Source organism: Haplochromis burtoni, unplaced genomic scaffold (assembly GCF_018398535.1).
Source record: "Haplochromis burtoni strain Fernald_Lab_line unplaced genomic scaffold, NCSU_Asbu1 Contig_108, whole genome shotgun sequence".
NCBI classification, from domain to species: Eukaryota; Metazoa; Chordata; class Actinopteri; order Cichliformes; family Cichlidae; genus Haplochromis; species Haplochromis burtoni.
This window is the reverse complement of record NW_024582469.1, coordinates 217,673-230,898: the sequence shown is the minus strand read 5'-3', so window position 1 is coordinate 230,898 and position 13,226 is coordinate 217,673. Positions and strand designations below refer to the sequence as shown.

The window sequence follows — 13,226 nt, the reverse complement described above, 5'->3', positions numbered from 1 at the left end:
ACACACACACACACACACACACACACACACACACACACACACAGGAGGGTGATTAGGGGAAGTGGGGACACATGGGAAACAAAGTAGGAGCAAATCATTAATAATAAGGGAACACTAGACAACACGCTATCACAATAAAACAGGAAACATATCCAATACTAAGCCTGTGACTAGATACGAGGACTTGACACAGCGACAGAAGCTACACAAAGACCAGACAGATACTGGGGTCTGACTGGAGGAACAAAGGGATCACAAAAGATAATAACTAAATATTACGAAATCAAGAAAAGGAACCAGAATATAACAGAGAATACGAAAGATTAAATAAATGCTAAAGGAAGTTAGCAGTAGAGCTACAGTCACAGGTAATTTTCTTCTCATGGTTTAACTTTTTGCTATGTTGGAGCACATTTAACCAGTTCCAAGGACTTTTATTGTACTCTGACCTTTTATTATCATTCTACTTATCTGGATTAACCAGTAAATTCTGCTTTTCTTTTTCCTGTGCTGCTGGAATGTGTTATATCAGGTTAAAAGTAAATATTTTAAACACACTGTCAGACAACGTGCTACATGAGTGATATACCCAGTTGCCATGACATTGCCATGATGTTGCCATGGTAATTACATTAGCTAAAACTTATGCAACTCATGTATTGAAGTGACCAGCAGTACTTCACTACATTTATATCAACGACACAGGCTAACACCTGTTAGCTTCCAGACCCGTGATAAGCAAAAATAATGAACTGTAAACAAAAATGAAAATGCATCATGAAAAACAAAAAGAAACAAACAGTCCCTTCATAGATTATTCATAAAAATGAAATACTGAGAGAATATATAACTAAGCAGCTTCTGCTCTACAAAAAAAATGTAATTGTCTTCCACCAACGCCCTGTTGTGCAATTTTATCAAAGGTGAACCAAAGACGAAAAAAAAATGAAAGGCTTCCTTTTCTCAGCTCTCCAACAAATATCATGATATAAAGATTGGTAGTTTTTGCACAGTTTCACTAACACAGACAAACAAACCTCTGCCTCAGTTCCTGTTTTGGCAGAGGAGTCATGGAGAAGGTTTAAAAAGAAATAAGAAAAAAGAGATGACAACCAATTATTAGAAAATACATCTGCACTGCTTAATTTCCCATTTTAAGCACAAATTGCTAGCAGAGGAATAAAGGCATATAATTAAAAATGAGAAGAGCTGCTGTAACAGGCATGCAGTATACTCTATATGCCACCTGCCATATGCGTTAGTGCGTGAAAAATGTCTCCGTAAGTCTGCGCATTGTGCTGGGTGGTAAATGTCATGTTGTTTTACCTGATGTTTTAAATGAATGATGATGTCTGCTGTGCTCAAGTTCATTCAAAAGTCTTAGACAGACTGCTGAGTTACACACTACAGGTACTAGCTGAGAAACAGACTCCGTGTCCCGGGGGAATGGAGTAGAGACGCATCTAGGCCACTCATTTTAAATGCACCCTTGGTCTTCTAATGGACTGCATGAGCAGAGGAGAATGAGACCCGGCTGGCTGGAGCACAAGCTCGCACCATGAAACCCTACTGACACTCAGCATATACCGTCTCCCATCCACGACTCCAAGCACTTAGCACTCCACCAGGACTCTACATTCCTCCATCCCTTCACTGTCCCTATTTATATATTTTCCCACTTGTGTAATCTCTTTCAGCACTTACTCATACCCTTACTCACACACACCCCTGCACATGTTCAGTAGGAAAGAAAAAAAAACAACAGAACTTGGACTACAAACCCAGTTCCCTGCTATCCACACTTCTATCCAAAAAGCCTCTGAAACGCTTCGACACACCAGACCATTTTCTCCGCTCCGTCCTGTCATGGAGCCAGTGCCACTCGTTTGCCCAGACGCTCGCTTAAAGCACATCTGGGTGCTGCTTTCAAGGAGCCAACATGTAATTGGGGTCATAAAAAAGAGCTCATAAATGAATGATGGATTGTTGAGGAAATCTCTGCCACAGACTCTGCTGACCTGGGATAGATTGGAAGGTTGGATTCAACGGGGCAAACAGTATTTTCACTGCTTGTGTGTTTAAGCATCTGTGTGTGTTTTAACATGTCGCGGCATGTCCCTGTTGGCTTGAGGAAGTTAGGAAAGTTCCAGTGAGCAGGAAGCTAGCTTGAAGTAGAATTCAGAACAGTGCATTCCTTCACTGTTCACTTGCTATAGGTGTGATAATGCAGGTTGAGCCGGTTGTTTTATTAACTCATACCTCACATGTTCACACAGTCACCTGTAAAACCCAGGTGATCTGAACACCTTTGTTGTTGTGGCAGGTGCATCATGCAGAGTTGAGTCATTTCAGTGTCATCTAGCCCCAATAGGGGAATAAGGTCAGAATTCAGCTACACGGCATTTCTTTGCATTGACAGAAAGACGCACAAGCCAAACGGTCACATTTCATTAAGTGTCCACACTCTGCGTGTGTGAAATATGCTGAAACAAAGCACTCTGCAATTTTTTAGCTACTCGATAGGAGCAGGAACCAAAACAGCTGCGCATTTATACTTCAGGTTGACATTAGAGTAACATTTTCATTTATTTAGAGTCATGTTTCTGAATGTAACGGCACGATCCACTTTCCTTTGAGCTATGTCGGGCTCATTTCCTGAAGAAAACACCTGGCTCCATTATGTTTAGCAGCTTGTTGCCCAGTGCCATTTCGTTCTGAGCAAGTAATTTAAGGTGCGTTTTAGAGAAATGTTTATTATTTATATCTTAAAAGAGCAACACGTTGCAACAGAAAATGTTGCTGATGACAGCGATCAGATCTAAGGGTAATTTTTCAGGGCTGAAAAATGAAACATTGACTGCTTGTTCTGCTCATTTTCAGTCCAGTCCATGTACCTGACTTTTTAGAGGATTGTTTAACACTCACCTATGAATCATTCAGGGATGAAGGAGTGTGTGCACATAACAAAGAACCTAGCAAAGAATCAGTTTTAAATGAATGTTTACGCACTTTGTTACTAGCAGACTGATCCATTTCATTGAAGTCTCACTGCTCTCAGAGGACCGGTGGCTGTCAGGAGGTTAGGACAAGGACAAAAGCTTGAGGTATGTCAAATTATATATAATACTTATATATAATATATTATAATATTATATATATATATTATATATATAAGTATATTATATAATATTATAATATATATATATATTTATATAAAATACATAATATATATATATATTAAATAAAAACATATTATATATATTATAAAATAGCTTAACATTATACATTTTTTATATATACTATATATTAAAAAATATATATAATATATATACTAAACTATATATATATAATTAGTATATATACATATAGTGGTGTATTATGTTAGTGTGTTGTATGTATTGTTTATATATTTACCGCTACTTATATATATATATATATATATATATATAATATATATATATATATATAAGTATATATATATATATATATATATATATATATATATATATATATATATAATACATAAAGATATATATATGTATATATATAATAATATATTATATTATATTACATGTATATGTTAGCTTTTTGTAATATACTTTCCCAAATACAATAGTTAAAAAAAAAAAATGTTAGAAGGTGAACCAGGACAAAGTTCCATTTAATGTGAAGTTTAATATAATAAAGCCATGATTTATTTGTACCTAAGTATCCAGGGAAAAGTCATTTTAGGGCATATTCATAATTAATACCATACAATTAGCTAAGAATGTAAATGCCATCCCTGGAGTCTATGTATTAATCTGATTTATGACCTTTTTAAGCCTCGCACTCAAAGATCGGTTGATAACTGAGTAAAACAGATGCTCGTGAAATCTGAATTCCTTTCGGCTCAAGTTAGAAAAATGTTTGACTTGAACAAAGCCACACAGGACAATCAGTGCAGCAAAATAAAATCACACTGGGAGCCAGTGGAAAACATTTAATTAGCTCCCACATACGGTTAGGTCCACAATTATTTTAGGCAATGATGCACTTTTTGTTATTTTGCCTCTGCGCACCATTACAGTGGGTTTCAAAGCAATCAGTCACGACTGAAGTACAGACTTTTAGCTTCAGTTCAAGCTGTTTAAAAAAATATTGTGATATCTGTTTAGGGATTACAGCCATTTTTATGTTCAGAGGCTCAAAGGTAATGAACTGACAAGCAGTTTCATGGTCAGGTGAGACCTGCTCCCTTGTTATTCCATGGCATATTAAGCAAATAAAATATCTATGGTTATTTTTGCTTTTGTACGCTGTTCACTGGAATTTTCAATACAAGGTCCAATGCAAATCGAGGAGACCATCATCACTGATTTTCCATGATTTCAGTCACTTATGGGATACTTCTGTGTGGACATTGTGTTCAACAGCAGTGCAAAATCTGATTGATCTGTTGGACGTCTACACACAGCAGACTTTCAAACATCTTCCACGCCGCTTGTGATGCTAGTTTGATTTTGTTTAAGCAGTTCACATCTTCCAATGCATCCAATATAATTAAGCTGTTGTTCATAACAGACTTCGTTAATAGGAGGGGTCGTTATCTCACTCAGTCGAGCACTACTTATTTCGCAGCTCCAATTTGCCTCTGCTTCACCTTTGCCCATTTTTCCATGACAATCTTCTTCCACCATCTCGCAAAAAATCCATACCATGTCATTTCAGCCTTCTTTGTTTCAGTTGCAGACAGCTGCCAAGTCTGCACATTTGCAGTAAGTGCAAATGTGCACATGCTGTGAGAGGTTTGACTCTCATTTGTAAATGAATACAATGTTCCATAAGCACATTTGAGATCATTCCCTATCTGAAAGGCAGAACCAAGCCTAGCACCAGTGCAGTGCAAGTTGTTGCCGGAATTCACAACAGTATCCAACATCCAAACTGAAGACATTCCTGAGCTCATTGTTGGCAAGCCATCCTTGGCTCTACAGGATTTTTTGGTTTTTTGTTTTCTTGCTCTTTTACTTCCTCATCCCTGTAAAAACCATTGTCTGGGTTTTACAGTAGGACATTTGCATTCCAAAGCAGCTACAAGTTTCATGGTTTCAGGCTAAAAAATACTGTATATATGTACACAGTATAAAACCTGTCAGAGAAACAGCAAAAATATCAGGAGTGGTCAAATCAACAATCTGCTACTTTTATCTTTAAAAAACAAACAAAGCTCAGCCTGAAGGAACTCAGAAAAACACTAAAGTGGAGGATTGCAGAATGTATGCAGATGTAGATTGCATGTATGGGGCCCATGTAGCTACTGCTTATTGATGATATGACCACTGATAGTAGTAGCAGGTTGAATTCTGTAGTGTACAGGGCTATTGAGCAAAATGAAGGGTTTGAGACTTCACACAGTCACTGACTGCAAAGGATTTTCATCCAGGTATAAAAAACAATCCTTATATTTAGAATTGTCTTAGTCTGTAATTTTGAGCCTTGATAATGACCCTAAATAAAAAAAATCATCAAGAAACCCACTGTTTGGGTTTATTGTGACAAAGATTATGCCATCGTCCAAATATCTAAGGACCTAACTGTGCATTCTGACTGATTTGTTGCTGCTTCCAGGATGCTTTGCTTCAGTATTTTTTTTTTTTTTTTTTTTTGTCGCTGCGTATAAAGACAGATTACAGTGAGCCATATGCCGGAATCTGGGAGAAAGAAGTATGGGAAATGAGAAAAGGAGTGAGTGAAAAGTGAGGAAGAGATAAAGATGGATAGAGAGACAGACAAAGAAAACGCAAGGTAAGCTAATCAAGAGCAAGAGTGCTGAGAGGGCACTGCCCCAATACAGTGGGACTCCTGACCTTGACTTGTTGGAGACAGAGACAGAGAAGGAGCCGGGTGGGAGGCTGGCAGCCTGAGGGGATATTAGGAAGAATCGATGAAATTAAAGAGAGGAGGAGAATACTGCAGAGAAGGGCAAATCTAGACATATAAACTGTTATGACAAAATTAGGTCAGCTGGGATCAGATTTTTAAGCACTTTTATTTGTTTTTTATTTGAAGAGTAACAAGTTCTTGCTACACAACTGCTGTGTCATCATAATCAATAATGCTTGCAATTTTAGACTACTTTTATTTTCTAGTTGTTTTTTTTTATTTTTTTTATTGTGATCTGATGACTCCATGGGATTCATTGTCCATTAAACATTGCAGAGGCTTTTTATGAAGATGAATTAGAATAAAAGCCCATACCATTCACCCAAAGCATTAAAAATGCCTACCTCATATTGGGTAGCCACGCCTGCTGCTAACAAAAACATCTCCGATCCATCTTTGGGGGTATACTTATACCTTTAGGTAATATCTGTAATGTGTGGGGGCCTTTGTGAATTAAGTTTTTTATGTAGAGGATCAATATGCCGAGTTTGGAGGCCCAGTCTTGAATTGCATTGTGACAAACATAGTCAGTGTTATTTATTTAACCTCAAGGCTGATCTCTGTATATGCAAATACTGATTAAACCATTGAAAGTTAGAGATTTTTTTTGGGGGGGGGAAATATCTTCATTCAAGACCTCTGAATGAATCAACCACATCAGTGATTCGAAATCAGATCCAGTCTATCATCATCTTGTACTAAAACCAGTGATTAACTTTGCATTCATCCCATGTTGCATAAACCAGACAGCATTGCTCTGGGAGTCACTGTTGATTGGTTAGATAAATACTAAAGTATCCAAACCAGTTCAAAACAGCTTTATTTATAAATCACATTCACAAAAACAGTCAATCCAAGCCATTACTGTAAGGTAAAGATCCTACAGTATTAGGCATAAAGCACAAACAATAAATTGATCACCCATATGAGCAATCACTTTGGAATGGTGGGAAGGAAAAACTCCCTCTTAACAGGAAGAGTCCTCCGGCAGAATGAGAGTCAGGGAGAGGCAGCCATCAGCCTCAACTGGTTTTAGGAGGTGGTGGGGGGTGAGGAGTTTGAAAGAACAAAGGGAGACAGGATAAAACACAGACTAAGGAAGAAATAAGACAAGAATTTAATGAGATATATGGGGAGTAACAAGAGGTGAGTGGAGAGGAAGTGCTGAGTGTATTGCATGAAGTCCCGCAGCAGTCTGAGCCTGTAGCAGCATAACTAATAGATGGATCCTGGTCACCTGATCAAGCCCCAGCTATAAGCCTTATCAAAGAGTATGTTTTATTCTGATCCTAAACGTAGATAGGGTGTCTGTCTCTTGAGGTGGTTCCACAGGAGCTGAAATCTGCTTTTAGAAATTTTAGAAACCACAAGTAAGTCTGCAGTCGGCGAGCAAAGTGCTCTGTTGGGATAATATAATACTATGCCATCATTAAGATATGATGGGGCTCAATCTGCGGAGTTTGGAGGCCCAGACGAAAATAGTCAGTGTTATTTATTTAATGCATGGCCAATGGAAGTCTCATTGCACCGTTTTGGATTAACTGGAGATTCTTTTTCAACATCTTTATGATAATGAGTTGCAAAAATCCAGCCAACAGGACTACAGGACAGTGAATGAGTCTCTGTGTCATGATGAGGAGACATAGAAGGTATTTTATTCTAACTACAATACACTCAATGCACTTCTTTTTCATTGATTTAGTTTTGTGATGGCATACCAACTCCAGCCTTGTTTTGATAGAAATGGTGCAGAACCATTTAGAAAGAGTCTCTTTTTTTACAGGAATGCCATTGCCATTTATCTGAGCTTGATCTCAACTTGGTCTCACCTGCAGCGCCACATGACTGAAGACAGAAACAGAGCAACATGACAATGACTGAAAGACTGAGGAAGTGTAAGGAGCCAGTGGGCAATAAATTCAGGGTAAAGTTTAAATTGGCAGGGGGGAAAAAAGAGTTTAACCTACAAGGAAGGGAGTTTAAACTACAAGCATGTTTGGATGTAGCAGAGGGAAGCAGGAGGTGGGTTGTGTGGCAAGATGAAGAATGAAAGAGACAGGGGGCAAGTGTTCGGTCACACAGCAAGTGCCTGATTAATTAAATCCACTGTTTGTTTCTGCACAATAAGCGGGCAGCTCAGAGACCGCTTCTGGCACCTTGCCTAATACACTCTCCTATCTGTGAGCCTCTACAACAACTCAACATGATCCTTCTCTTCTTATCTCCTCCCCTGTCATCCACACTGGAGTTCAAGCTTCATAGCTTAAAATGTGTGATGAGTTTTTGCTCTTTTAAATTTGAAACCTCTGGTGCTCTGAAGCTTGGGATTGGGGTTTTTTTTATATTTAGTGTTTCATCCACAACTTCAATTTCATTGAGTCAGTTCACCTGCGGTTAAACAAACTGCACACACTGCCATGCCACATGTCACAAACACACATATCAGCTAAAGCATGTTCTTTATCAAATCACATAAATCTGTGATTGCATAAAGTAAGCAGGAGCAAGTTTAAAAGTCAAGGGTATTGCAGCAGTGTATATACAGAAAGTTCCATGTAAGCACACCAGGTGACTGTAACCCCCCGTTCAGCTATTAGTAAAACGCAGCAGGTACCAGAGGGAATTGTGGTGTTACTGATGTAGTTGCCGATGCACCTGTCTCCTGACACAAACCCAGAATAGCTGGCAGGGGTGCTGCAAGGCAACACACATGTCTCCTCCTCACTTAAAGAGAGCTGGAAGAAGCCACCTAAGGTCAGAGTTGGATCAGCTCCCGTTAACCACTGCTGCTCAATATGGGGCCATGTCTTTGTATAATAAAAGTTCTCTCGTCTGATTCTTATCAAGGCATCTAATGAGCACACAAAACTAATATTGTAACCACTGGTGCTTGCAGAATTGGCTTCTTTTTATAGCTTTTAGTACCATTTATTAGTTATAATATAGTTTTGTATAAAAAATTCTAATAAAATCAGATAGTATTGCTTTTTAAATCCATTTCAGTTAGGCATGCAACATTTTGGGGTGCCCGTATATAAAGAAAAATCCCTCTGACTTGAGTAAATCCTTCTGTAAACCCTCCTAAAGTGATGCACATTACAATCTAATTCCTCTTTTTCTTTCACAGTAGCACAAATAAGCAGATTTTATTGTCTTATACATGTTTATGGAGTTTTTTGACAGAAGCTGGCCCTTCTTTTACCTCACACCTCATAAACTCATTCACAACTGGGAGCGTCATGTCCGCTCAGATTCCAATAATGTGACACAACAATTCTGAACGGCACCTGCTTCGCACAAAAAGGTGAATTGCATTTCTTTCCGAGGCGAAGTAAATTACTGTTTAAGTGTTTTAGTGAGGGAAAGGTGTGTGCGTGAGCCAGCCGGTAATTTCGCAGGGTGTTGTTTAAACACCGCAGAGCGGCCTCACCCACCGCAAAGCAGCCTCGGCAGCTGCAGCAGCTCTTAATCTCCAGCTTGCCTAGCTGGTCTCCCTGTCTGCACGGGTGGAGGTTAATGGAGCACTTTGCAGTAAAGCTGCTCTCACGCTGTGTGAGAACAAGTTTTGGGGAGTTTTGTAAGTAGAAATGAAACATGAAGGGGTCTAAAGGCTAAAATGGGAGAGAGTTAATGCACATCTGGAGACCCATAGAGGCCCTCCGTCTGATCATCTCTCCAAAGTGAAATCTTGAAAAGATATAATGACTTTGTAAATCAAAAAATGTTCAGTGAACACATTTAAGAGTTTGTGCAACAGCTTCGCAAGCTCTCAGCGCTACAAGTGGACAGAGAACACTTGTTATCTGAAATAAACTGGTGCCATGTTGCATGAATTCAGTCAAGATGCCAAAATCCTCATCAAAATCATGTATGCAGGCAATTAATTTGCATTTTCATGTGTTGATTAGCTGTAGTTGTTACTCGGAGTAGGTATGTGTTGAATAACAAGCTGTTCAGAGGCCTCACATAACACTTCAGCTGCTGCTGAAAGTGTCAGATGAGCTCTGAAGTAGGACTGAAGTTATATAAATACACACAAGTTATGTTTCTGCGTCCCAGACTAGATTAATTCATTTTGAAATTAAAAAAAAAAAAAACAACAGTCAGTACTCTCAACAGATTATCCTGACACATTGTGGTTGTTCATGTTTTTGGCCCACAGCCTGGAAGTTGCGGAACACTCCAAGGAGTCAGCTGTCTGCCGATCTGGAGCTCCTCGCTCAGTAACCTCATCACGGCTTGATGATGCGGCACACCTTTCATCACTCTGGTGTGATAATCTTGAGTTGAAAGGAGAACATAAAGAGATGATTGGGAATCTCACCTGATGTGTCCCACATGTTGAGCTCGATCCTCTGCTTCTCAATCTCGAAGCTAGCCGTGTAATTCTCAAACACCGTGGGAACGTAATTCTGAAACGAGAGGCGTGTGGTGGCTAAAATTAGATCAAAGCTTGGAGGAGATGATATGCCCACTGTAAAAAAGAAAGACGGTGTGATTTTCATGACAAAACAGTCAGATTCCTAATTAATTCAAATAGCTGCTGTGGGGATGGTAAGTGCAGTTGTGAATGTCAAGAGGCGAGAGATGGTGTGTGTGTGTGTGTGTGTGTGTGTGTGTGTGTGTGTGTGTGTGTGTGTGTGTGGAAAGTAGATGAGTCCAATGCTTTGCTTTGACCTATTTGCAAGTTCTGAACTTTAGTTCAAAAAGCTTTGGTTTGATTAATCCCAACAGTTCAAGAGTCTGACAGAATGCATTTCCTGCATCACATAAAAATTCTCCTCCTTTGGAACACAAGTTCTTCCTTCTTCACTAAACACATTTCCTGTTGTTAGTGAGTTTAGTCTGCATTCCTTTCTAGTTTTGCTGAAAAAGTATGCTTTGGGGTTTATCCATCCACAATCTGTAAGTTTTTTGTCATAAACTAGTTCTTAAAAAGATATATATATATTATATATATATATATATATATATATATATACTAAGTATATATAATATATATATATTAATATATATATATATATATATATTTTACTTTATTAATGTCTTATTGGTGTAATTAAAATTATGTAATCAAGTAAAGAAGACAGAGTACTACTTCTGAGAGACAAAGTATTACTTGTGCGAACTTTTTGCCTCTATTCGGTTTTCGGTCACCACTATAAAACATTACACACTCCCGGGTTTAATATCTCGCGTCTCACAGCACACAATCTAGCTCCCAGGCGGTTATTCTGTTGTTCTGGTCAAACCTGCAAAGTCCCACATCAACAGACGGACACGGTGCGCAAAAGCGCACGTAAGCAAAAAAAATTCAGTGATAACTGGCCACTGAATTCTAATTATGTTATTAATTTACATGATGCTGTTGCATCACTTTAGATGAGGCTTAACACAAACCCCGGTAAAATCCTGACATGATGAAATAATACACAACGAGAACACCATAATGTTTCTTTAAAAAGAAAAGAAAAAAGAGAACATCCATTTACAGTTTCGAGTTTTAACTTCCATGATATTTTTGGCGGCACAAATACATTATAATAAATGTTTACAGGCCACACATTTAACTAGGTATCAATCAGTTCCCACAATGATCCACAATGTCAAGCCTTCTTGAAGCGATCTCACTCTACGTGAAAACACTGCCGCGTGGTTTCGGGGACTTTACGCACCTGTGCCGTCGCACCATTCAGGGCTGCTGTGCGTATTTCTATTTCTAATAAATGCTGACTTACCTCTGGGTACGAGTCTTTGGCAAAAACGTGAAGGAGAGCCGTCTTGCCACACTTGCTGTCCCCGACAACCACAATCTTACAGCGAAGTAATCCCTTGCTCTCCATGGTTTCCCCTGTTTAAATCACTGAGTGCTTCTGTGTCGCTACCTCCTTGTCATTTAGCTCCAAGCAAATAATAATGTCGAAGAGCAGCTTTAAATGTTTATTTTTTTTCCCACAGATGGAATAAAACACTCCGGGTAAAGAAAAAAACAAAAGAAAACAAAAGAAAACTTCAACTCCACAGTCTGGTGTAGTTTCGGCTACATGCCCTGCGCGCTGCTGCGCTCCACTGCTTCTTCCAGTCAAGTGAGGCGCACAGCTGATGCTTTCGGTCAAAGTCACGTCCTTAAAATGCAGATTCCTGTTTGGCTTTTCACATTTAAAGCCTACGTGGTGCTGGCCATGTAAACAACATTAACGCTCAGTGTATTCCATCCGCGTCATGCTAGAAAAGCAGCTTAACCCTGCGAGCAGCTGCTGTTATTGCGCTAATACAGCCGGGCTAACAGTCTATTATTTTGAATGAAAACTTGCAACTGTTCACGTCTTTCTATAACAGACTCTGCCCAGCTTGACACAGCGCCACCCCCCGCGTCGTATATCCACCCAGGTGGGTTTATATATCTCTGTTCAAAACAACTGAATATCTGCTGAATGAAAAAAGCCAGATTAATCACGTCTACTTTATATAGATTTATGAACTGTCACTTTGAGTTACTGATATAAAGTCACAGAGCAGAATCAGGACAAATATACAGAATATACTCCATGGTAGCAAAATCATTATCTTTATGATTACAGATTTACTTTGCAAGTCTTCACAGTTTAGTGACAGTCAGGTTTTTAACACTGCTGCTGATAGAAGGATTCTGGTGTGACACCCCCACATCACTAATCTGCTCTTTTGTATATAAACACAAGATGCCAGCTTCATTCTGAACTTTGTTACCAGGGATAAGATCTGTGTGATCTGCCTCAGCGCATTACAACTTCTAAAGAACATTTGCAGCCTGTTAGCTCCATCTTCTGGTCAAAAAAGAGAGAAGAGAAAGAGAAAAAATAGCTTGTTTTCCAGTATTTTACTAAATCCCACAGCCATTGTGCGCTTTTCTGCTTTTGCTAAAACATCAGAAAGAAAGTAAACTGTCAAATTGTCCTTGGAAAACTAAAAATGTTGCCTCGTCAAGAGTTTAATGTGACATGTAAAAGGAAACCATATGTTCTGAATTTATTAACAGTATGTTTGATAGTCTCAGCAGATACAAGTTTATTTTGTGCAAAGACAATGTGAGTAAAAAGACACTTAAAGCGGGCGTCCTCTGCCAAGGAAACATCCTAATATTTGATTATGAGGAAAAAGATATGCATCAGCCCTTCTTTTAACTTGTCTGTCTTCACAAAAATGATCAAATGGACATGTAAACATGATCAATAGGTGAACGACAGGGGAAAGAAAGAAAACATTAACTTACCTGGATGCTTGAGCATGCATCAAGATGAAAACATTAAGTTGTTATGGGG

General features: G+C 38.7%; 1 protein-coding gene across 1 annotated transcript in view; it reads right to left on the bottom strand.

Moving 5' to 3' along the window:
• The window catches only part of LOC102290514 (rho-related GTP-binding protein RhoN), a 37,220-nt gene extending 25,005 nt beyond the window's left edge, over positions 1-12,215 (bottom strand). Inside the window, exons 1-2 of the mRNA XM_005928189.3 lie at positions 11,664-12,215; positions 10,250-10,337 (exon numbers count right to left, since the gene is read on the bottom strand). Coding sequence (XP_005928251.1) covers positions 10,250-10,337; positions 11,664-11,768 — 193 coding nt within the window. The 5' untranslated portion in view covers positions 11,769-12,215. The remainder of the gene's footprint in view (positions 1-10,249; positions 10,338-11,663) is intronic.
• Positions 12,216-13,226: the final 1,011 nt, after the last annotated feature.